The following is a 26,507-nucleotide window of genomic DNA, read 5'->3' on the forward strand; positions in this document are numbered from 1 at the left end:
TTCCATTCTCGTCTATTTTCTCTTCTCCTTCTTTTTCTTCTCTCCCCTCCTTCTCCTCTGCTTTTATCTCATATCACCTTCTCTATTTTTCTCGCATCTTGTCTCCATCCCACTCTTCTCCACTCCTCTTATCTCTTTTCCTGTCTTAGATTTACGACTCCACTGCACTCTTCTCCTCTTCTTTTCATTCTTCCCTTTCACTCTCTTTTACTCTACTCTCCATTCCCCTCTTCTCGTCTCCTCCTCTCCTCTCCGTTTCCTCCTCTCTTCTTTGCTCCATTTTACTCATCTCTCCTCGATTTTCCTTTCTTCTCACTACTTCTCCTCTTCTCGTCTATCCTCTCTTTCTTCTCTTCTCTACTTTTCCTCTTCTCCTTTCGCTTTCTCTTTCTTCTCTCCTTTCTCGTATTTCGTTTCCTCTAACCTCTTATCCTTTCCTTAGGCTCATCAGCGATGAAATACTAGAAAACCTAAGCCAAGCGTCAGGTCAACCTTGCAGCAGGTTTTAGCATATGTAGATCCAAACGTGCGCGCAAGAATATAGTTCCACTGAGACGGGTTCTATTCCGACACAACTGCATACTTGCAAGAAAACAGTTATTTAATTTGTAATATACAGACAAAATAATACATTGATTAGCAGGTATGAACTTAATTGGTTCCAATCACTGTGCAGACGAACTTAGAACCGCAGATTCGCCAACTCGAATCTGTATTGCGTTGAAGAGACATTGAAACTTTAGAGCGAGTCGAGCGAGACTGAATGCGTTGCAGAGCGCGTGAAATCGCTGATACCAGTGTTGCACATCCCACTATTTTAACCCTATGTTTATTGTAGAGCGGCGAGAATGGCTGAATCTCCTGTTCAGCGCGCGGTTTTACCCGAATGTTATTTTGGGCTTCATCCGAAAGGAAATGTTCTTCAAAGTCAAGCAAGTTGTTTTAAATGCATAATCCTCCTTGCGGCAACAAGATCAAAGTAAAACAGGGCGTGAGGTGATTTGCCGTCAATGTGCACACGAATTGTATCACGGGTGTTGAATGATTTGCGGTTTAAGTTTAGCAAGAGGAAACGATTGTTTGTTGTTTGACGACAAAAGAATCTCCGCGGTATTAAAATATATCGCAGTGAGAAGAAACATGTTTATTATTTGGACGAGACGTCCTTCAACTCGGTGAGTGGGGGAAGGGGGAATAAACCATGGAAGGATACCACCATGCAAAACCACCGCCAGGGCTGAAGAAACCGACGATGAGGGGAAGGGGGAGGCTTATTGTTTCACCCACTGGCGGCAATGAAAGCTTTGTTGAAGGCGCATATTTACTGTTCCGCGCAAAGAAAGGGAAGGGTGATTATCAGCAACAAATAGACAGACCAAGATTTGAATCCTGGTTTAGTGAAGTGATTCATAAATTGAAACCAGAGTAATAGAGACAGACAATGCACCTGATTGTATATATCACCAATAACAAATCATGCTTTTTTGGTGGTACAACTTGAAGTGCGTGTGTCTTACAGTAACGGATGTATTGCGAACGAAGCAACCAAGTTTTTCATAAATCTATTTCTTTCTAAACCAAAAACAATAATTTGTCATTAAATTCAAGAGGGGCCTATCGTTGTTTACTTTTATCTTTGTTTATTTTTATTTTTGCGTGCTCGAAATATACACACATGCTCTCATGTTTAGAAGTTGTTTCGCTCTTATATTAATGACACATTTATTAAATAATATATGCGCAGAAAGTACTTTTAAAATGTTATGTTTCAGGAGACAAAGAGAAGCAAAAATACAATCCACTTGACATGCATGCGGGTTTTGATGTGTTGTGCGGTTGGCAATACTGTAGATTTTCTCAGTGTCTCCGATGTAAGCAGCTCGGCGGTTGAGGAAAGACTGGCACGGAAGATTCTGAGCTCAGTTCTCGCGCGGATTGATACATAAAACCTGCTTCAAGGTTAACCTGACGCTTGGCTTAGTTTCTTTTCTTTCAGAAAGAAATTCGTCATTTGCGATATAATATTGATATTTTTAATAATTTTATACAAAAATACTTATTTTCATTTCTTTCGCGTATTTCACAAATATCTATTGTGCATGTGGCAACCCTGAAATTGAGCCTAACTCTACCAGCAACCCACCAACGCCTTGTGTAAATTGGGTTGCCTAGTTTAAAATGTCGTTGTCCTAAAACTTTTGAGAGACACTGTACATCATGTCATTTCACTAGTTTATGTCTGTTATCGACAATCAAAATTCGAAATGAACCTCTCTACTAGTCTTTGCCGGTGCCAATGCTTGCAAGATTTCTCCCCGAGGCACTGTCTTTTTTATGCGTTCATAACTTCCGAAATCAATAGTGTAACGGAGCTTGGTCTATTGCATAAAAGGCTCTCCTTCACACCGCAGATTTGCAATGAAATCTCATTTTCTCCGGTGTCTTTTTTTGTGCCCTTGCACATGCAAAACAAATCATCGAAAAAGCTTGTAACGGTGCGGTACAGTCCCGCGCATGCTCAGGTGAGCGCGGAGACATGCTTGGCAGACCCGTATGATCAGCTGTTTCAACTTTCAGGCCGAAGCTGCTGTCAGTCGTTCGCTCTGCACGACGCGTTGAGGACGTCAGTGCGACGTAACGGTACATTCTTTCGAGGAAAATTACTGTAACACCTACGACGACGTTCAGTCTTTTATATCGAGTGCAACATATGCTTCCATCGTTGGATTTGCTCTTCACAGCAGGCTTGTGAATGCTGCAAATCATGTACCTACAATCTCCATCGTGAAACTTTGCGGGAGGCCTACAAAAAGAGACTCGCGAACGGGAATTTTGCACGTTGCTTAAGCCTAACGTTACAGTGTGTGCGAGTGTGTGTTGTTTTAACTCCATACCTTACGGTTATTGTTATTTTTTTTTAACGTGAAAGTGACTTCAACGATACGTGATGGCAACGACATGCTGGCAAAGGAGAAAGTCTACGTCATCAATCGCAGAATGTTTGTTGATGTTGACTTTTCTTATTGCTTGTTTGACCTCAGCAATAGCTGACTCAGGAAGCGGAGGTGGAAGCACGACTGACTATAAAGTTGGAACAAATCCAAGCATAATACCTCTTGGTTCTGGTGGAGAGGTGTACGATAGTAGTCTAGATCATTCCGCCCCTACAACAGCTTCATCCCATGGAGAAGGACATCACTGCGAAGCACATGGGGAGGAGGGTCATGAAAAAGTCGTGGAGCGTTACCGGGTGGCGTCAGTTGAATTTGAACGTGTCGAGACACCCTTCATAATCGGACTATGGATCTTCTTTTCCAGCCTAGCCAAAATCGGTAAGTACGAAATGTTTTGATAAGTATCTTGCTTTCCTTGCGTCTATTTTTGAAGCCCAGTTTACCACGCGAGGTGACAGGTTGTACGTACTTTCACTGGTTTGCGTTAGTGCATTAAATGATTGCAAACAAAGAGAGTAAATCTAATAACATTCACTAAATTTGTCTTGACAGCACAATAATTCTTTCCAACGCGGAAAAGTTAATGAAAATGTTTGTATGTTTATAAACAAAAACCACTTGGCACAGGAAATTGATTAAAAATAGGGGGAAAATGCTAAATATCCATATTTGATTACCACTGGAAGTTGGTAGCCGATTTCAGCAAGTTTTCTTGTAATGACGGCTTATATCAGTGCAAATACGCTCTGCACGAAACCTTCGTGAAGAATCTTATGATTTCTTGTGTGAGGTGAGCTCAGATAAAATATTGTAATCGACCTAAATAAAATATAAGTATCGAATAAACACTTCTATTAAAAATTCAAGTAATTGTTTCGATTACTAATCGTGAATATCGATCGTATAATAATGTGCAAATTATTTAACTAAAAATACTACTGCCACCAGTGGCGTGGCCAAAATATTCATAAGAAGGGTTACGAATTATTTTTTTAATGTGTGTACTCGGCCAAAGGAGGGGTTATGAACCCACCTACCGCTTCCTTGGGTACGCCACTGACTGATACTGCATTCTTGTAAAGCCTTTTGACAGTAAATAGATAAAAAACATCTACTTAACGCTTGGCGGGAGATTTACGAGTGTCCCGTATGTAGCACTCTTGTTGGTTATGTTGATACGGTTGTCTGCTTGTACAGCTGTAGAAGTTATCGCACTCGCTTTTACTTGTTCGTAAACAAATTACGCTTCCTCTTTCGAAAAACAAGTATGCAGGTGAATCCAGAGATGTGACAAATTCTAATTCTGATGTTCAATTTCTCACTTTCAAAATTCTGTTACTTTCTGCCTAGTTTTGTCAAGTTCAACACAGTACGATACTGTTCTGTTCTTCTGTAGGAAAACCCTAACAGATGTAGATTGGAAGTTATGTTTTCTTGTAATGATTTCTAATCTCCTAACGGGCCTCCCCGATGGCGCAGTGGTAGCGTCCTTGCCTTGTGATCAAGGGGTCCCAGGTTCGATTCCCGGTGGAGGCACAAGTGGTTCGGATCCCACTTTAAACTGTAGGTCCAGTCCCGATTAGCCTTACTGTGCATAAAGTGGACTTAAAACACCAAATCAATCAATCTAATCTCCTAACGGTGAAAACTGATTTTGGGCCAGTGCCTAATATCTAATGATATTTGTAATACACAAATAATCACGTATATCGGAATCGATCCAAAAATTATCGGTGATTACATCGAAAACTGTAAATTTCCTACTTTTTCACATCTCTGTGTGAATCCTTCCTCTTAATTGCATTTTCTTTTACAGAGAATATTAATAGCTTCGTGTAGTTTTTCCTCTGTAAATAGTCACCGACGTCGAAATCAATTCCATGCATTTTGTTGCGTCCCGAAGCTTGCAAGAAATAGTCGTTATCTGGTTAATTTATTAGCAGAAACATAAGAAATATTCTCGCACATCGCAGCCAATTATCACACCAGGCCAGTTAGTGGAACATTCTCAGAATTTATATGTTCTGTCACTTGGTTCAGTACCAAGCTGAAAGGACTTCAGTAGGTCATGGCCGTGTCGTGCGTGGGTTACAGCGCACGGGACCGATTTACAAGGGCACCGCTGATTTGCAACTTTTCTTTCGGACCTTAAATAGTATATTTCTTTCGTGGAATAGAGGTAACGAAATCAGAATAAATGTATTTAGTGGGTGGTGCGGTTGCAATAGCATTTTTTTGGGCATTGATTGAAACCAACAGAGCTGTGTCAGAAATCGATAACTCTGGAGATAAGTTTAATTTTCTCGATATATTTCGGGGATAAAGTCTCTTTATGAATAACAGTAATTGAAAAGTCAAAAGTGCCAATATCTGGACATTCAGTAATCGACTTCCCTGTATGTATCCATCTTGTTAACCAGGGATTATGGGTAACAAACTACGACAGAAGAAAAAAGAGATATGAAATTTTGCTGGCAACACTGGAACAGCAATACATTGCAATAACAATATGGAATACAAAGTTGTCCCACCAGAAACTGAATTCATATGTACAGCAGAGGTATTTGCTATTTGGCAAGTTTTATTGTACAGGAAAACAATCTCAGAAGGATAAATGATTGCCACAGACACTCAGTTTTACATTCTCCGGGATTTATAATAGGCTAGATGCTTACTACGCAGACTGGTACGTACATTGTCAACATAAAAATTATGTTTCACCAACTAACCGACGTAAGTTTTGACATTTTCTTTTATCTAGACTCCTGGGCATGCATGCATCCATCCATATAAGGAAACAACATAAAAAGAGGCATTATTCGGCTGAACATTCAATTCGCCGATTGCTTCATGTACAATTTTCTGTAAACGTGCTAGTAACTTACTGCCAAAGAGTATTATTGGAAAGTTGACGCAAACAGTGGTCAACTACAGGAGAGTCTTAAGGGGGAAATATTATTCACTTGGTATAAACACATTAAATTTTCAAGAAACCAATTAATAACCCTTAGATTTCAACTAAAATTACACCCTTGTCCCAATCCAAACAGAATTACGTACTAGGAAGTTTGTAACATCACCGTGCTGTCCATCCATATTTGGTGGAACATCCGACAATATCATATTTGAATCTCCATGCAAATCCGTTTCATAAATAGACTTAAATGAAACAGGACACAGTGGGCCATACACCTTGCCAGCACATCCGGGAGGAAAAACATCCATAAAGGTAAAGGTAAAGTGTTCCCCTGTGCATAGCACCACGCCATGAAGGCGTATAGGGGGTGTGGGGGTAACGCCCCACACTTTCTTGATCCGGTCGTGAGTGGGGGTGATGTGATCAGCATCACGCCCCTGACCGCCTTTACCCCCCAGGGTTTCCCCCAGGTACCCATGTTATTCGACGCTGGGCGGGCGCCGGGGCCGCTTCAATCGTTAAAAAAGTTCCCGGATTTGAACCGGCCGGGGATCGAACCCGGGACCTTTAGCATGGTAGTCAGACGCGTTACCGACTGAGCCACCGCGGCCTAAGAAAAAACATCCATATCAACTGTATTAGAAATGAAAAAAATAATGTATTATTAAAATGTAACAAAGTTTTAAAATTTGGGGGGGGGGGGAATGTAACTGGTGCATAACTCAATGACTGAAAAAAAATAATAAAATAAAGCTAGTTCTAGTATGTACAGTGGGATCCATGAGTATTACCTTGCAAATTGTCCATGATTATTTTCATTAATTTTTCTTTTACATCCTATGTGTTTTTAAGCGATAGAATTTTATGTATGTTGGTGCAGAAGTTGTCAACAGCTTGTTTTGAGTTTACTTTTAATTCTTGAAGCTCTTATTGGGTCAAATAAAGTGCACGAACAACGTGATGGACAATTTGCAAGGTAAACTCATGGATCCCACTGTACACAAATTTCAAAAGTTGCGTAGTAGTGTTGCAAGACAAGTGAATGCAATTACAAGAAACACATATAGGCGTACACTCAGAAAATGAAAGAGTTCTTCTGTTGATCCAGTAAGTAGGAAAAATACATTAGCAATCATTAACCCTTAGAGTATTATTCTCGTGGGAAACAACTGTCATAGCCATAATATTGTAAATGGCAACATACCAATGAAATTGTTATTTCAGTCATAAAGTTTGTATTACATGTTAGAAATGCACATTAAGCGCGATTCGTCTTAACCTTTGGCTTGAAAATGAAACTTACAATGCTAGATCGGCAAACTAAACATGTTTTTGTTATCTGTACCTAACTCTGAAACAAGGAAGTCTTTAAGAATCATGAATGCCGTGTGATTATGAAAGTTGGTCACAATCTTACTTTCGTACATCCATCTGGAGGGAAGCAAAATGTACATTTAATTTCTGTACAGGATTTATAATACTTTTTCTTTTAAATTTTCATTGCTCAATGCACGAAGTGTAAAACGTAGACGAATATATTAAACAAAAGCTCGAAACAAATCATTGTGTATGTTCGGCTATTCAATTTCATTTTAATTGCGCTTATTATAGCATAGTATACAGAGGGCGGGACAGAATTTCTTCTCATAGCACAAATTGTAGCCAGTTCGATATGGCCAACTTTACAACCATTCGGATGTGCTATGAAAATGACTGTCTCCATTTCGATGTTCCGAACTCTTAAATCATCATGTCCATATCAAGCATTCAACATAACCATCGTAGTGTCGAAAATAAAGGGGGGATACGCCCACTTTCTGACCACTCTGTATATAACCTTGTACCCATATCATTTTCAACTCGATCGTGGAGCGATTTTAAGTTATTGCATATCGCCTGTCTCGGACAAAAGAATAGGCCTGATAAGAAACAAAAGAGAAGCAATGAAGACTTGCTCGTTACGTTAACCGCTAGACCATGGGAGTTGACGAAATAACGGCTCCGCACTGCCTAGCACCCGTATCAACGCTAGAAGCATCCCTAACAGACGAAACACCAGGAAAACATGTCTAACGTATCTGGAACAGAGAAAATAAAAAAGGTGTGGTACTGCCCACGCACTTAAAGTAGTAAAAACAATAAAAATGAGTTAGGAGTGTCAACACAAACGCGACGATCCCACCCCAGAGGGCAGCAAGTGAAAAGTGCAATATCTGTCCTTGGCTGAAATTGATTAGGTCGTTCCAGTGACCTCACAGTGACTCAACTGCAATGCTCGATCACTATGTATTAAAACGGATTAGCTTTGGCCAAGAGTGCACCTGCGCACTTATGTTTTGACAAGGCGAAGCTTGGCTCTCATACAGGTGTTGTTCTTCCTCCCCGAAAATAACTTACGAGAAAACACAGCTGTGAGTGACTCACTCCGCTCGAAGTCGACTCGGAATTCCCCGGGGATGAATGAATGATGATTAGATCAATGAAGAAGCTTGTCGGTGGGCTTCCACGAAGTGGCTTGAAGCAGTCGAGATTCTAAAAACCTTGGACTAGTAAAACTTGTAAGGAAATTCCCCAACCTTTTTTTTTTTAACGGACCATCAACTTTCCAGCACCGCATCACCGGTGTCAGTTGAGTGGATGTCCGCCTCCATAGCGGAGTGGTCAGCGTGGTCCGCTACACAGCCAGGGAACCAGGTTCGAACACTGGTTAAGACACGACTATACTCTATCCAGGGAATCTCTGGAGCAAGGCCGCGCATTGCGGTAGAGAAGGGGAGGAAACGATTGGGCGGACAGAAGCAAAGCAGTGCACTGCTGTAAAAGCTGGTAACTGTAGTCGCTTCCCCCCACCCCCGCCCTCCACACAATCCAGTTCCCTCGCACTTGTTCATTGATCGAGCCCTCTCAAGTCACTACTTGCGCAGAGACATGCTTTTGTTCGCTCTCTCCAGAGAAACCCGGGACAGAGTATACATCGACATGGGCGTCCGGAAAGGGGGAAGGGGCGTGACCCTCCCTGAAAATGAAAGTCAACCAAAAACAATGTATTTCACCCATATAATTTCATTTTAGCCACAATAATATAATTATTGCATGAACACCATAAATTCAAATTTAAGCAATTTTTTTTAGGGAACAACACTATATTTTGGGAAAATGTGCCTTGTTTGCCCCCAAAGAAAAAATATCTTCCTTGCCCCTCCCTGGAAAAAATCGTGCGGACGTCCATGTACATCATTCATCCTCATCGTCGCGATTAATTCAAGAGGTAGAAAGCCGATAAAAATTAACCAAAATCTAAAGAAAGTTATAATAGGTGGCTGCTAGGCTTATGGACAAATAATTATACGCATGGTCTGTATAAGACATCTGAAATAAAGATCTAAGTTTTCAACCTGAAACACTCGCTACCGTAAAAATTGAAATTTCTAAATTAGTATATCACTTTCATTATTTTCTTTTCTTGTTTCACGTCGCTTTTTTTTACTTGAGCCCAACCGCGACGATGATACGAGTGGCAAGTTACGTGGAATTGACGAAGGGGCGCTCAGAAAGAAACATTGATTCCTAGGTCAGGACTCGAACCGGAACCACTCAGTGTCCTCGGCAGGCAAGGCACGTTATATTTCACTACACAAATTTGGTTTCAGCATCAAACTTTATTATTATTAACTTTTATCATATTCGTTCATTATTTCTACCATAATTACGTGTCAGTTTGTTTGATCGAGATGCAATTTTATTTTTTTCACGTACATATAAACTTGTATTTCATGACATGATGTAATTCTGTAAATGAATTAATAGTCGGTGGATGTTCAGTATTTTCATTCATTGGACTGCTCGTATGTAGAATAGTTTTTAATGGAGTACTGCGCTTTTCGTAAGATTTCGATACATTTTTAAGTGTTCCAAATACAATACCTTTCTAAAAGAATGCATCTGTTTTCCGAGTGGAAAGATTCTAAGCTCTACTATACTCTGTTTATTTTTATTATTATTATTATTATTATTATAATTCTCTGTGTATGTGACTGTTCAGCAGTGACGAATTCTCGCCAACTCTTTTCATTGCCGGAAAATTTGAAATTATCAAACTTCTATTTTTCTTTACTTGCACTTCCATGTACTGTATAATGATTCAGCTATCGCAGAAACAATGCTGTTGAACGCTGAGATTCAGAATGGTTGCTTGCTACATTGTGCGAGTTAAGAGAACAGCCAAGCCATTGCATGTTCTCACATAGAAACACTTTCTTCTAAGGAGATCCGCTCGGGTTAAACTTCGTGGCGTTGTGAATGCTGGAGTTAACACAATTAGCCTTCGAAGTGGTCGTAAACGAAAGCCTGTGTGCATTGTCAATTTGCACTCGCATGCCGGGAAACTGAAAAGAAGGCAACATGAATTGTGTTAGTGGCAGTACATAAACCGATTGTCGACAATTTATGTGTCGTCGGCATATTGTGAGTTCGCTTACCAGCTAATGCCGAGGGTGTTGACGTTAGGTTTAATGCTCAATAAATCGTAATAGTCTATGTAATTTATACAGCATGGTATTCTATAATTTACAAGCTATGCAAACTTATTACAGAATTCCTCACTTTGAAATAGGAGAAAAAGTTAAACTAATTCTTGGAAGCAACGCACAAATTCCGATTGAATGGTGTTCTGTGCAATCACTCTAGACGAATTTACGGCAAGGTTTAAAAAAGCTGACATTTGTACTCGTAAGATAGTAGCCATTCTGTCCTGAATTGAATAAAATTTCCAGAACACAATACAGATTACGTCATTTCTTCATTACAGTTGTTGCAGGCTAATGAGGCTCTGCCAAACTTAACTATGATGAACTAATACCTTTTCAACTTGACTGCATGATTGTAGGTGCATAACTGTGCTACATCTCAGAATCTGTGTATTCGCTTTGGTTCAATGTGGTGGCGCCACAGTGACTGACTGAAGGAGAATTTTTTTGCATATAATTCCTTTTTTCCTTCATTCTTCTTACTGCGTTGATTGGGCATGTGGGATGTCAATTTTCACTTCCTGGCGAACGAAAACCCGGGCCTGACCATATTATTGTAATTAATATTATTATTATTTTGCAGTCCTAGACGTACTTATCTGGAGATAATTCTTGTTCACATGTTATGTTTCACATTCCAGTCATTAGCGTACGCAGGATTTATTTTCGAGGGCTGGAATTTAAATGGTGCGTTCTAGGCGGGGCAGTAGGGATACACAATGAAATGTTTCGTAATTACCATTTGTAAGATTTGATTGAATGTTGCTCAAAGACAGAAATGGTAACCAGCGGTCACTTTAAACGGTGTTTGCATTTGACAGTTTGTTTTTCCCCGAGTTATTTACGGTTTTCATTTGAAAAAATTGATTTTCTCAAAATTTCTGGAAGGGCTGTTGCTTAACCTGCCTTCGCCAGTGATTTATTACCACATGATTATAACTAGGGCTCTGATAGTTATGCACTAAAAAAACGCAAAATATGCACTAAAAAGTGTAAAATATGTACTTTAAAAACCTTTTTAATTTATAAATGCTGTATAGCCTATCCCCAATGACATAAGAAACTCTTCTTCTCTCGGCCAATTCAAATCAAAATTAACAAATCATCTTCTGGAGTCAACTTACTAGTACTGAAAACAGAGAAATAAAATTAAACCTTCGTGTAAACTTGTAGGACCAACACCCACCGACTTTTTCTGTAATTATGACTATGTTTGTTGTGTGTGTGTTTATGTTTTACGTGTATTTTTTTTACTTAGTGTGTATGTATTTTTCTGTTTTTATTTTTTTATGTTTTTTTGCGTCTTTTTCTTTTATTTATTCTTGTGTTTTTCTTTTTTGGTATCTTAATGTTCTTACTTTTTATATATTTCATTCTTGGTATCTTAATGTTTTTAGTTTTATATATTGCACATGCAGTTAGCTATAAAAATCAATTTATAAAATGGTTAAGTGGAAGAAAAGGCTTGTGCCTTAACTTCGCCATCCAAAACAAGAAATAAATAAATATAATAAATTATGAAAGATTTCATGCCAGGCAATGAATACTATGCATTATTCTGAATGTTCATTCGCTACACAGATTGTTTTCAATTAATATGGTCCTGCGTTAAATAAAACACAATACACTACAGATCAAGATCATGATTGCATTTGATGACAACATGTCTCAAATTTTCGAACTTGAAACTCCTGTTTTCAGCTAGAATAGTCTTATATTCAGAAACACACGTTGCACTTCGCAAGATACAAGTGGACTGTATTTTAGGCAACAAAGTTAGACACATCAAGTTCCAGATCATCCACACGTTGTCCATTTGCGATAAGACACTTACACGCGGCGTTGCCAGCTTAATCGATGGTTGAGGTGAGAATGACATACTTGCCACATTTCATAAAGGAAAAAATAAAGACAGAGAAGAGAAGCGAAAAGATGAAATATAAATACAGTATATGCTCGGTGTTGGTTGTGGGTACAAAAATATGCACATCAACTTATTTTCGTACAAATATGCATTTTTAGTTATAAATCCTTAAATATGCATTTGCATATGCAATATGCAAAATGTGTAATTATCCGGCTCTAGTTATGTATAACCAACCTAGACGTCCAGAAATGCCAAATGAACGTGACAAACTCAAGTATGCAAAAATAAAACGAATTAATTTATCAATAGTTGTTTCGGAGATATGAACTTTATGGTCACGTGGTCTTGATCCAAGCATTTTCTCGCAAAGCGGCGCTAAAAAGGCAACACGGGATTAGTGACAACTGGCTAAAAGCTTACAGGATGCGGCTACAAGAAAAGGTCATCTTAAGGCGCCTGCGAATTAATTATGTTTTCCGATTGCGTGCTGTCAGATCTGTTTCTGTTGTAATGAATGATGCACCTCATTAAGTGCCTTATCTGCCGCCTGCATTCCCTTAATGATGGTAATAATCTTGGTCGAGAAATCCCTTAATCCTTTCTATTGAACAAGACTGATTGCATTGCGTGGCTACATTACAGTTTGTCGCTGGTTCAGTGCACGTGATTGAATTTTCCACTTTGCAAGAAATTGAAATACTCACACGCAGTAGCGACGATTAATTGCCAAAACTGGAGCGGGAGGGGGGAGGGACAAGTACAGTTCAATTTTTCTTGTTAGACAAGGCTTAGCATTAAGAGGCCATAGTGCGGGGGTCAACCCCCCCCCCCCCCGATCACCGCCACTGCTCACACGATATTTTTGTCAAGCCATGTAAAATTTCAAGCTTTTTAAATTTAAATCGTGTTTTTTTTAATCAGTGATTTAACCTCACTGCATATAAAGTTCATTAAGGTGGGAAAAAATATTTTCTCAGCAACGTTTTCCTGTTTAGCATCGACGTTACGAACGCTCAGAGCACGAAACTTTACTCTGAAGGTGTGCAACCACGCTGCACAATAATAACAGTTGTTGCCACCAGTGGATTAACTTAGTTTATCCTGATTTTATTTCAGAATTTCTGATTGTGAAATTATTTTTTTTACATTCATTTTTCATGTAAATGTATGGCCATGTTACTTGCGTCTGTTGACAAAATGTCAACCTGCTAGTGTTGCCAGCTAAGATAATATGCCCCTAGAATGGCACTTTTTCATTTAAACTACCGTGCGTCCATTTCGATCTTCAGCCGAGAGATCGGGAGAAGCGTGGCGGGCGGCGCTGACGGAGATACCGACATTTGCGGCCTGTAGTGCCCGCTTATTTTTATGGACATATGCAGACATTTATATAAATATTGCAAAACGAGCACTAACCTGAGTTATAAGAGTTGTTCAAACTGATATCCACCAAGTGCCAAGTGTGTAGACTTTCGGGGAGAATACGTTGAATAGCCTGAAACTTTCGTGCCTGTAGCTAAAGTCCTTCTAGGTCGGGCCGAGAACTTATCAGCCCCCCTCGTAACGTGAACCTTGCGGCTGGTATTCCAATCCTCTTACTGACACAAAACACATACACACTGCAATAACACAAACAAGTAACGGCAAGTAACCAATAATAACACTCTTGCGCACAGTACGAAATTAACACGCTCTTGGTTTACATCTGCTCGCCACTATATTCACAGCTCTGTCGCGAAGGAACAAAAAACTCGAGCTCGGAGATTTCGGATTGCAAGGAAGCTCACGAACACCATTGACTTTTAACGGTTTCGTCTACAGCGTAATCTTGATACAGTGTTGCACATTCGAAACCTCCAAACGATCCCCATCGACACAAAACTCTTTCAAGGATATAAACTTAAGCAGGACGTTACTGGTCAAAACATGATTAAAATGTTTATTATCTGTGGCTCTTTACATTGTTTTTTAAAGCGTATTTTTTTGTGTATATAAGGGCAGAACTTGGATGAATTACAGATGGTAAATTATAACACAGGTTAGTGCTTGTTTTGCAATATTTATAGAAATATCTGCATATGTCCATAAAAATAAGCGGGCGTTACAGGCCGCAAATGTCGGCATCTCCGCCAGCGCCGGCCGCCACGCTTCTCCCGATCTCTCGGCTGAAGATCGAAATGGACGCACTGTATATAGTCGCCTGTCCGAAAGCCATCCAAAGCTGCACATGACCCACATTGATATCATACTTCTAATTATGACCCTTCGATACTTTTTTAATATTTTTTTCTCACGGAAAAGTGCATTTCTGGAAAAACAAAATTAATGCTACCTTCCTCCAGTTATTAATTTATAGATTTTTCTGTAGGGAGTAAACTGATAAGCCTTGAAAAATATATCAATGGATGAGGCTTTATAACGCAGAAAACCAGGTGTAAATATCTCTTACGCTTTTCATGTTACAGACGATCAAAGTTTGGCTTTCGCGACTTTTGAAACGCACTGTATTTACATATCACATACATATCCCCATTATCTTCGTTGAAAATATATCGTGTGCAGCATAGAGGTCGTTAGCAGGAAGGTTGTGCTTGTTATTGACTGCATGGCAGGACATTTTGTTCTGTAACTTTCCGTTATGAATTATTGATAGCGAAGGCGTTTATGAAGTTGAAAAGGATTGTTGTGAACTGTGAAGGAAACATAATGTTTCCAGTGCTTTCTTACTCACACACTGTTGCAATCGTAATGAAGGTAGATCCATTCAGCGGCCGACTGCAAGACAAATTTTTCCTCACTATTTTCACTAATTGCCCTCGCATATCATAAGTATTTTTAAGCAATGGAATTGTACCGATGCTGATGTAGTCGTCCATAGTTTGTTGGTGATGTTTTTCTCAGTTCTTAATGTAGCTTGTGTAAAATTAAGTGAATGAATTTATGATGATGGACAATTTGCAGCCCGACTGTACTTACAATTCTTCATGGAGATGTTGCTCAGGTTTGTCAATTGTCAGTGCCCGGATTTATGTATGTGCAGGCAGTGGCGGTGATTGGGTGCAAAATGTGGGGGAGGGGGAGAACAGTTTACTTTGGCTCTGTCCAAAAGGTGCAATGTACATACTTGAAGTATGGTTTTGACGGTAGTGACGTCACCTAGTACAGTTCGAAAGCGCCAAGAACAGAAGCACGCAAGTACGCAGCTCTCAGCGCAGATGCTTGGTGACTAGGTCACGTGATATCCCACTCGTTGTTCATTTGTTTTAAATCGCGGAGATAGAAACGGGTTCAATATGCGTTATGGGTCAGCAAGTTGTTGGTTAAAGTTCTTCTAATGTGTGGAAATGTATGTGTACGAACATTTGAAAATGCTATGTGAATTCTATGGTTAAAAACAAGTGTTTAAATGGTGAGGAAAACAACGTGTCCTCAGTTCTATCTACTGATCGTATTTGGCGCTGCAGTCGAAGTGCAATTCGAAAGACTTTCACTTCCAGCCCACGACTTGAAGACCGGACTCCAAGACCATACTCGGAGGATGCTCGTTTCAAGTACGGTCTTGCACCTTTCGGACACGGCCTTTGTCTTGGTAGACTAGGCTTTGTTAAGAGGCTATAGTGCGGGGCAAAAAGTAGTGGGGCAACTACCCCCCACGCCCTCCCTAGTCGCCGCCAATGTGTGGAGGCCCTGGGCTAACAAAATCCTGAGACTCCCTTATTTGCAATTTCTGATTTGTTATAGGCCAAGTTATGTCAGATGGTTAGTACTTTGTTAATATTATTATTTACCACCTTTCTATAATCTCGTTTAGCTTTTCATTCTCTGCTCCTTCTCAAAGCATTTTCTCCACGAGAGACCCCGGACCGTATTCCTCCCCCTCCTCCGGAAATCTCGCTCAATTTTTTTTTTTTTTTTTTTTACTAAGGGTTGTTAAGTATATTTTTGGGGTTGCAAAGACAATTTTCCTCCCAAAATAACAGTTAATGAAGCTTTTAAAAAGAAGTTAGGGAAATGTGAAGACTTAGGTAGGCATGTGTTGATAAATCAATGGAGGTACACTCAGTGGCAATAAAAATGGGGACAACTAGATCCTGAAATGTTCGTTTCCCTGCAAGACGTTAGGTGTGTTACCTAACTGTACGGCGGTGGTAGAAGTTGCTATTGAAATCCACTTATCCTGTAGAGTTAGGCAACCCACATAACGCTTTGCAGTAAAGCGAGTATTTCAGGATCTGGATGTCCCATTTTTTTGCCGGTGACTGTACGTAGGGTTGGGGCACTGGCGTATGCTGAGTCTAAGACCTAGACTAGCTCACTACGACACCTGGTTCTAGGCTATGGACGAAGGGAGAACGCTATACTCATTCTTCACGTCTTCAACGTCAACAGTAGTCAGGTTGCAAACTTATAAAAATTCAGGTTGCAAACTTATAAAAAATCAGGTTGCCAACTCCTAAGAATTCAGGTTGCCAACTCTTTAAGTATTCAGGTTGACATCTTCAGAATCGCCATTATCTTCTCTTTGAAACCAGCTTAATTCACACAGTTTCTAATCGATTTTTCTTCAGTATTTTACTTTCTAGGCTTCAGGCTTTGCAGATAGCCTTGCTAGCCCGGAATATACGCCCCTGGGTTGGGGGAGTTTTGTTCTTAATGAAACCGAAGAGCACTTCTGTGTCTGTGGTCAGTGTCGACCACACACTGGAAGTTAAGATAGAATTTACACTATTCTGCCGTTAAAAAGTAGCAGTCTGCGTCTAAATTTACAAAAACTGGTGGCGACCGCTTCTTTTTTTTTACCTAATTTTCAGTATTTCATGATGCATCAAGATAGAAAATGATTATAAATTGCAGTTGTGTGCACGACAAATATATTTTTAAAAAGTAAATCAATAAAATTACATTAATAAGGGTAATGTTAATGTTAATATTTGAGAAACTGTGATGGTCATTTTTACGGCAGTTTGATGGCAAAGAAAATTGACGGTTTTCGACCGTTATTTCTTCAGCCAACGTTTTTACGGTGAATTTTGGTTCCTTTGATGTGGTCTTCGAAAGAGTACCCGAGTATAATTTTTCTTAGGTTTCCGCCTCTTTTGGCAATCACGACGATGAAGATGATGAAGCACCCAGGCCGGAACTTGGAACCAGGGTTGTTAAAAGGTCCAATGGGCTCCGTAACAGGACCGGAATATTTTTCCTCGCACAATTTAAATTCGGACCAAGTTGCGTATTGTTTCGTTTCAATATGGAACTTGGACCGGATTTAAATTGACCCGGAAAAGAGGTTCCTGGACCGGATTTAAATTGATCCAGAGAAGAAGGTTCCTGGACCGAATTGAAATAGTTTACAGATAAAAATGTTCTTTACGGTCCAGAATTCATTTACGCTTGCTGAGTTTCTCTCCTGGACCGGAATCGAATTTATTTAAAATTTCTGGACCTTTAACAATCCTGCTTGGGACCTTCTTTGGCAAAGCGCGCTCGACCACAGAGGCGACTTACACTAGTGTGCCAACATAAGTGTCCAATTACCATGTTCACGCACCTTGTTTTACACAAGGTGTAAAGGATTAAAGCACACGTGCCAATAAGCAGAGGAAGTCCTTGTCCTACCTGTTGAAAGTTTCTTTGGTTCCACGAAAGGAACTTAAACGTGTAATTTTGGTTTCTTTAAAATGGTCGCGTCTGATCCTAAGTGATGCATTTTAGAACATCACACCGAACAACAGCTGGGAAAAAGTACCCTTTCATGCATTTCTGTGGGTATTTTGATGCACCAAAAATGATGCACTTTTTATGTGTTGCTGGGGTCAATATATTATGTCAAATGACAAGGTTTGTGGTCACTTGAGGTTTAATGGAAGAGTATGACAAACTACCAAGGATATAATAATAATAATATTTTTATAATATTGGTTTATTTCTGTTAGTTTATAATAGTTATCATTGTATAAAAACGAGCATAATCATGGACAATAACATAATTATAAGTATTGTTATTATTTATACTATTCAAAAAGGTGTTCTCGAGTTACCATCTATCTTAAATCGGCTGGTAACCCAAGAACACCCGTTCGAATCACGTCGCCAGGAAAGGTACAATTCATATATACTATTCATGTCTTGTCAATGGCCTGACCCCACCCCTTGCATAAATTTATGGCGCCTAATCAATTGGTCCCTTGTTCGATTCCCGGAGGAAGCACATTACACGGGGTTAGGATCTCACTAGGCGCAGATGTTATTACCCTATCTGGGCATAAAATGGACGAAAATCAAACTTTCGTCATCTTTCATCCTCATAGTCGCCTCAATAGGAAGAAAAGCGACGTAAATTAAGAAAGACAGGCCCGCTATGGCGTGGATGATGAAAGCAGTGTCATGGCCACGTAAGAGTAGTGATCTCTAGTTCTGAGAAAACATGGATCCATATATGTACAGTGGGATCCATGAGTATTACCGTGCAAATTGTCCATCACCATGTTCGTGCACTTTATTTGACCCAATAAGAGCTTCAAGAATTAAAGGAAAATTCAAAACAAGCTGTCGACAAATTCTGCACCAGCATATATAAAAATCCATCGCTTAAAAACACATAGAATGTAAGAGAAAAATTTATGAAAATAGTCATGGACAATTTGCACGGTAATACTAATGGATCCCACTGTACATATTCCGCCAGTTGAATGTTTTCCATTAATAGGTATGGGAATCAATCATTGTAAGATTGATTCTAATAAGAACATCATTGGGTCTATCTTTATTTGATACTAACAATCCTATTTTGATGTATAATGAAATATCGATATGATTGTAATTCATCAATTTATTTGGAATTCTCACTAAGCCGATAACAGTGTTTTTATATTTTTAACTACATTTTCGATAACGAATTGTGATATTACCGTCAAATATGTCTTATCTTTCTCTACTACGAAAGATGAAACAATGACGTTACTGTGCAAATTCAGTAGCTATCGTAACGCTATGAACCTGTTACGCTATGAAGAGTAGGCAGGCAATTCGTAAGAATTCACCCAACTTCCGGTTTTATAACAAAATATACGGAGAGAAAGGGAGTGTCAATTCAGGACACACTGTTAATCAGTAGCGGCGAAAGGGTACCAAAATTTGGGTTGCAAGGAAAGTTTACCTTCTCATGGTAGACAAGGCTTGGCAATAAGAGGCCATAGTGCGGGAACAAAATAGCAACATTTAGGGGGCAACTGACCCGCTTGTCCCACCTAATCGCCCCCACTGCTGCTAAAAAAGGGACTGTCGGTTGCGCATTGTGGAATTGTTATCTTCTTAAAATTTGTTGCAAATGTGCAATTTTAATATACATTACTGATACTATGAACAATGTTTTAAATTAAAATGAATGAACTTTTTTATACGAAAAGAACGTAAGGATTGTATTTTTTGCGATCAACTGTGTGATTTAATTTGCTTTGTTCATTATCTTTCGAAGTATATGTGCTCAAATTTGTCTTCTTTAGCATTTTCTTGAATTTATTAGATTCATGAAAACAATCGAAGTAGTCCCATTATTTTTTCAATATCGTCGCGAGTTTTAACTAGCGAGCCTACCAATACGAGAAAGAGAGTTGGCGATTGGTGCAGAGTTGATGTGACGTCGTCGGCTTACTTGTTGGTTGGAAGCTTCGGGAGTAGTAACTCTCTCCCAAGCTGCAAATGTAGAATAGCCTGAAAACGCACGGAAATAATCTCACTGTACATAGGTAGCGTAGCGAGCCTTCCAACAGTATAGAGCGTAAGGAAGAGGGTTACTTGGCCGAGATGAGGTCATAGGCTCCCTTGTTGATTGGAAGTTTCGGGAGTTGCGACTCGCTTCCAAGCTGTCAGAGAAGTTGGGGAAAATAATCGTGAGGCACGATAGAGCGATTCAGTTTTGTGATTGATATTTTCTAGAAAACAATACTTCGTTCTGATTCAGATATAGAACACGTCCGCAGTAGCAGGTTTCCTTAAACAACCAGTTAATTCTCTTCCGTGATAAACAGTGGATACGTTTGATAATGCATTACTTACTTCCGGCGGGAATTTTGTCTCAACGTCATCGAAGGTCTGGTGCTAAACCATAGAACGAACATTCATTTCTTTTTTTATTGTTTGTTACAACTGAATTAGCTATCTGAGCATATTCATTTTTATTCCACTATGTCGGCCGCGGTGGCTCAGTCGTCGACCTCCGTGGCGGAGTGGTTAGCAGAGCGCGCTACGACGCCAGGGGTTCTGGGTTCGAGTCCCGGGTAAGACATGGGTATTTGTGTTCGTCCAGTTGATAAGAAACAAAGAAAATGTAAGAATTGAAAAGTGTAAAAGTGAGAAAAAGAGTGAATGGTGGGGGATACCTCCGTGTAGGGGGTATTTCCTTTTAAAAAAAAAAAAAAAAAAGAGTGGTTAGCAGAGCGCGCTACAACGCCAGGGGTTCCGGGTTCGAGTCCCGGGTAAGACATGGGTATTTGTGTTTGTCCAGATGATAAGAATCTGAGAAACTGTAAGAATTGAAAAGTGTAAAAAATGAGAAAAAAGTGTGAATGGTAGGGGATACCTCCGTGTAGGGGGTATTTCCTTTATATAAAAAAAAAAAAGTCGGTAACGCGTCTGACTACCATGCTCAAGGTCCCGGGTTCGATCCCCGGCCGGTTCAAATCCGGGAACTTTTCTAACGTTGGAAGCGGCTCCGGCGCCCACCCAGCGTCGAATAACATGGGTACCTGGGGGAAACCCTGGGGGGTAAAGGCGGTCAGGGGCGTGATGCTGATCACATCACCCCCACTCACGACGGGATCAAGAAAGTGTGGTGCGTTACCACGACACCCCCTATACGCCTTCATGCCGTGGTGCTAAGCACAGGGGAGCACTTTATATATATATACCTATGTCGGTTTTAACGGTAAAGAGAATTCGCTGTCCCGCACCTTGGCCGTACGCTTGGAGCTCGGGCTATGAGACGCGCGCTGGTTCGAGTCTCCTGAAGGGAAAGCGTAAAAACTTTTCTCCTGAGATTTCTTCCAGTATATGAGACCGATGGCACGAGAAGCTGCGAATGAGCAGCCTCACCTCTGCTGAGGCATGTGGGAGTGAGGCCGGCAGTCGGTAGGTTGGTAGGGTGTTGCCCCAGTTATGTTATTTAAATAGAATTCGCCAAGAAATGGCAAGCGCTGTGAATATACTAGACTTGTCTTGTCCCGCATTGGGCCTTTGAGAATGGATTCGTTTCTTTACTTGGCAACAATCCCTGTAGAGAGCCAACTATTTCTTTTGGTGCACTAAGATAGTCGATGCCGTGTATTTTACTATTCCCACTTACCTTCTCTCTTTGTCGGCATTGTTATGAACGAAAACCGACCGACATGCCTTGTGGAAACGAACTTTGCGATTTCTTCAACAGCGTACGCAGTTTCGTGCCAGGAAAACGCTGGTACAGAGAACCATTTCCGTGCCCCCCTCCCGCACCTCTCATTCCGGCAGGGAGCTCCGTCGAAAGGAATGCAAGACACACTACCGATGATTACCTGGCACGTCTGCGATGTTGCCTTATATTTAGTATCCGCTCCTGGCAGGCTACAGGGATAATAATAATAATATATTTTCTTTATTAAGTGGGCGAGGTTCAGCCAAGGGCTGCTCTGCCTCCTAACCCTTGTCAATATGATGCCTACACATAAGATAAGATATGGAGCAGTGAGCTAAATGTAAAATAATACACACACAGATACAAAGGGATGTTCTATACCTTCTGAAACAAGGAAAGAACCAGACGGATGATTATGGTCGATATCGGTAAAAATTTCTTGTAGGTGCGTTCGTGGAATGATAATAGTGCTATCCCTATGCAGTGGACTAGGTAGGTGAACCAAAGGTGGCCCGTAGTTAAGCTTCTAGGGCAATTTACAAATCTCCAATGAGAGATAAATTTCTGAAATTAAAAGAAATAACTCCCATAACTAAATAACAACGTGTTCCAAATGGATATTTTGTAACATTGTCTGTAACTTAAAAAATAATAACAATTACAAAACCGTTACATCTGTTGTTCCCAAGGTGTTACAATGGTAGCCCACGGCTTATAGTTTGCTTAGAAAATGATTATTTTGCTCAAGAAAACATATTTCTTCATGTTTATTCACGTTTCTACATCTTATCAGAGAAAATTGTTGGTGTCAAACTTTTGATTGTTGACCTGCATCCGTGGAGGACTGGTCTGCACAGACCCTACGACGCCAGCGGTTGCACAATAACTTAAATAAAATGGCCGCTGGCAGCCCGAGACAGTTAGTTTTCTGCATGGTGTACCTGAGGGGGACTGAGTATCTTAATGTAGTGAAAATTTGTTAGCTGTGTTAAATTTTCGTAACATGAGCCACTTTGGGAACACGGGCTACATTTGGCTACATTATGTCATGAATATAGTCCAGAGTTCCAGGTTCCAATCCCAGCCTGAGCATGGATGTTCCTTCATCAGTTTCGTCAGTTCATCACTCATCGTCTTCGCGATTAGCCAAAAGAGGCATAAAAGCTAAGTAATATAAAGTCAAATCAATCAATCGAACACTGCCAATGCTGAAGAGCCTGGAACGTTCGAAGCAGTTATCACTATATTGATGTCTTACTACGTGCAATATAAGGCTATATTGTCCATTCCTAAAGATAATGGGAACTCAGATACAACCCTGATAAAAGAAAACACTGGAGGTTTATTTGTCACTTCATAGTGGTGGAACACTCAACGTTTTCATTGCTGACGTATCGCGTGTGCGTGCTCATCAGGAATTTAACGGTGCTTGGCGAAACCGTCCGCATGTTTACTAGGTGCGGTGCGGGTGAGGTGCATTGTGTATAATTGGCGGTTAATGCTCTGGTGTGTTTTCTTGCAGCAAAAATGTTTGCACTCTTTCCTTGTTAGTCATTTATTTTAACCGAGTAGAAGTATATCGTGAGACCAATCCTCAGAAAGTTACCTTTTAATACTATCACTAAGTTACAGTAAAAATTGCTTTCTTCTATATTTTCTGTAACTCATACGCGTTGCATGTACGAACTGCAAAAAAGCTGTTCCTTTCTTTACTGGTGTTACCATCAAAGATTAACACTAATTTTCATTAAATTATAATTAGCGTCATATGTTTGAATATAAACATATATAGGTAAGAACATTTAAAGTAAGTCCTTATATTAGTTGACAAATTATGTTACGTAAAACACTCGTAACAAATGTGCACATGAAAGTTAAAATTTTATTTACATATTATATTTCACTGATGAAACTTACAAAAATTAATTGTTATTTTCGTTACTCGTTATCTGAAAAAGTAACATTTTTAAAAACCAAGGTTAAAGATAGTAATTACAGAAATCTTAAATTTTATCAGAAAATTAGAAATCCACTTTTACAATTCCAGCCCCCCCCCCACCCGCCCCCCACGAAAAAAATTATGCTCCCGCTAGAGGTAGGTACAGTGTGTTCCTGTGCAAACATGCACATCGTATCAATAACAAATAAATATTTTTAAGGAGTGGCGTAATGTAATACAACCCTCCTTCCGCAAGTTATGTCCAATGAGTCTCTTCGATAGAATAATGGCCTTATAATGAAGACGTCCTATGTGCATCATTGCTCTTAATCAACTTATAAACTGTATGTCCTATGCGAGCATAAAATGGACTGAAACAGACACTTATTTATGCACCGAATTCATGTAATGACCACACGCCTGGGGCTGCTAGGTAGCTTCAGTGAGCCACTCTAGGTAGTTGCCCCTAGGGTATCCAGAACAAAAGAGATCAACTCTATTGATGTTGTAATCTGTGCCCAGGAAGACGATGTACACGTGGTGAACTATCTACGTGCCCGAATGCAGCCTCATTCCAAGTTGCCCGTGGCTGTGCCCTTAGGAACTGTTTCATTAAAAAAATGTTCAAAAGCCATAATTACATTCTCTCTGTTTCTTTGTGTAATGAAGGTTAATCCAGTGGTTCACAAATTCCTTTAATACACTCCCCCCTGCTGTATTTCCAAACACTAACACCTACTTCATTCTAAGTACGACATCATTCAGAGTAAACATATTGACTTGCCCCTTTACGTTTAAGAACACGAGGGAATTGTCTTATCAATCATAAGTATCAGTAATGATTGTTGTGTGAATTGCTCTGTTAGTTTATCTGAATGTGATAAAGGCTTCATTGTATTATTATGATTATCATGTTCTTTAATTTAAATTAATGATTAGATTTAACCGAAAAATTGAGACGAGATCGATGCGTTCCTCACGCGATAGGAGCATTCTGGCACTCTTTTCTCACATCTGGAAAATGACATATTTGTTACAATCATGCAGTCATAACGTTTTCCTCATTAAAGATACGTCAAAAGAACCTTCACCATTGCATTTCTCGTGAATTTCTGGCTTGATCTGTTAAAAAAAATGAGTTGTATTCAATATGGCGGCTACCAATATGGCGGACGTCCGCTTGGAACACACCAATATGGTTCCCAATAGACATAACCTGTTTATATCATGACCAATTATACCCAGCCTAACTGCTTTACATTTTATAGGCGGTGTTAAGGGACTTTTGAATCACCCTGTAGGCTACTCTATTTCTTTCAATTCCGATCTACTGAAAACATAGTCGATGCATATGTTTATCATCACTGTTGTTTCTTCGATATCCTTTGACGTAGCTTAGAAATTAACCAACTAAATGCCATTAGCAAGCTCAATAAGATCTTGCGGTGATGTCACTATTAGTTTTTCTGGAAGTACATGACTTTAAACAGTTGGTGGAAAAAAAATATTATAAAGTTTTTGATCTGGTAACACTGGCGGAATTCGTATACAAAATTCATCTCGTAACATCATCACAAAACAAGAATTAACATGCGACAAGTATTTAAAGCGTCTGGTAGGGCTTGTTCGTATTTCACGGGTAGCAAGCACAAAACGAAAGAAAGCGACTCTTAAGTAAATAAAAAGTTGAAAAGTAGGCCTGTTAAAAAAGAAAAAATCAACGACTGAAGGGGAAAAAAGAAAAGGAAAGCAATCTGGCAGGTTTCGCCTCCTTTGAGCGCGTAGCACCTCCACTCCGCCCCGCTCGAGGGCGCTACGGCAACTCCTTGTGAATTGGGCTTTTTTCTTCCTCTTCTTTTCCTGCGGCGACCGATTACCTCCAGGCTACAACCCGTGGTTGGTCAAAGTTAGGAATTGAGTGACGTAATGTTTCATTATGAGCATGAGATTGTCGTGTTGAAATAAACCTACTTCTTGAGAGGAAGGAATAGCGAAATCCCGACAATGAATGTGGGTTTTCTGTGAATGCGTCAGTGGGAGACAAAAAAGGGAATTTGGATATCCAAACACTTAAAGGCAATTGAATTCATTACTATGATTATTGCAGGGCAGTCCTTTCTGTCTGTTAGAAATTGTAGTGTGCGCATTTTGCTTTGATTTCAGTAGATTTAGTATAGATTAGTCTGTTTGTGTATAAAGTAGTCTTCAACCTCTCTGCAACGATACACATTATAATTCCAGCACACAAACGTAGATAAAGTTACAAAAGTATAAATATTATACAAAATCCGACCAAGTTGTCAAAATAATGAAAAACAGTACTTTTTTTTCCGTAGAATAACTTTTTAATGTTGAAAGGGGGCGAGCAGAGGGGCCATCCCGCCAGGAAAGCAATTGCCCCTCAGTTGTTTTTTTTTTAAATTTGACTCAGTATATAATGGCACACATAATTAACGCACACAATTCTCTGCATTAACTTCACAGCTGAGATTTTTTATGTACTCTATAATTGCAACTGTGGCCCTTGATCTATTTTTCTGACGTCACAACTGTTTAAGTGACACCTTTGGTTTCAACTAGTTACTGAAATTAAAACTTTAACACGTTGTCTTCCAACAGCACTTTGTTTAAAAAAATATAATGGTTATGTTAATTTATGTAGAAATTAATCCAAAGTTAATTTCTTTATCAAATAATTTGAGAGTAATTACCGCATATTTACTGTGTATTTGAGGACATATTTATAATTTGGAAGTGTTACAAACGAGGATTATATTTCTTATCTCTTTCTCTCTCCCTAAATTTGCATTCCGGAAAAAATCACAAACCTTTATTAATTGTATCTCGTGTGGAATAAATAGGCACAGCAAAGTATGAACAATTTCAAAATGGACGAGACTTCGTAAAGCAGAAAACTCA

The 26,507-nt window shown here is 39.6% G+C and overlaps 1 protein-coding gene across 4 annotated transcripts in view; it reads left to right on the forward strand.

The window, feature by feature from the left end:
* Positions 1–2,607: 2,607 nt before the first annotated feature.
* Positions 2,608–26,507, forward strand: part of LOC146004568 (putative Na(+)/H(+) antiporter nhx-9) — a 334,088-nt gene continuing 310,188 nt past the window's right edge. For all 4 annotated transcript variants that reach the window (XM_083143438.1, XM_083143439.1, XM_083143440.1 and 1 more), the window contains exon 1: positions 2,608–3,332. In XM_083143438.1, coding sequence (XP_082999564.1) covers positions 2,948–3,332 — 385 coding nt within the window. In that variant the 5' untranslated portion in view covers positions 2,608–2,947. The remainder of the gene's footprint in view (positions 3,333–26,507) is intronic.

The sequence above is a fragment of the Lepisma saccharinum genome, chromosome 22 (genome assembly GCF_977018435.1).
Source record: "Lepisma saccharinum chromosome 22, izLepSacc3.1, whole genome shotgun sequence".
Lineage (NCBI taxonomy): Eukaryota > Metazoa > Arthropoda > Insecta > Zygentoma > Lepismatidae > Lepisma > Lepisma saccharinum.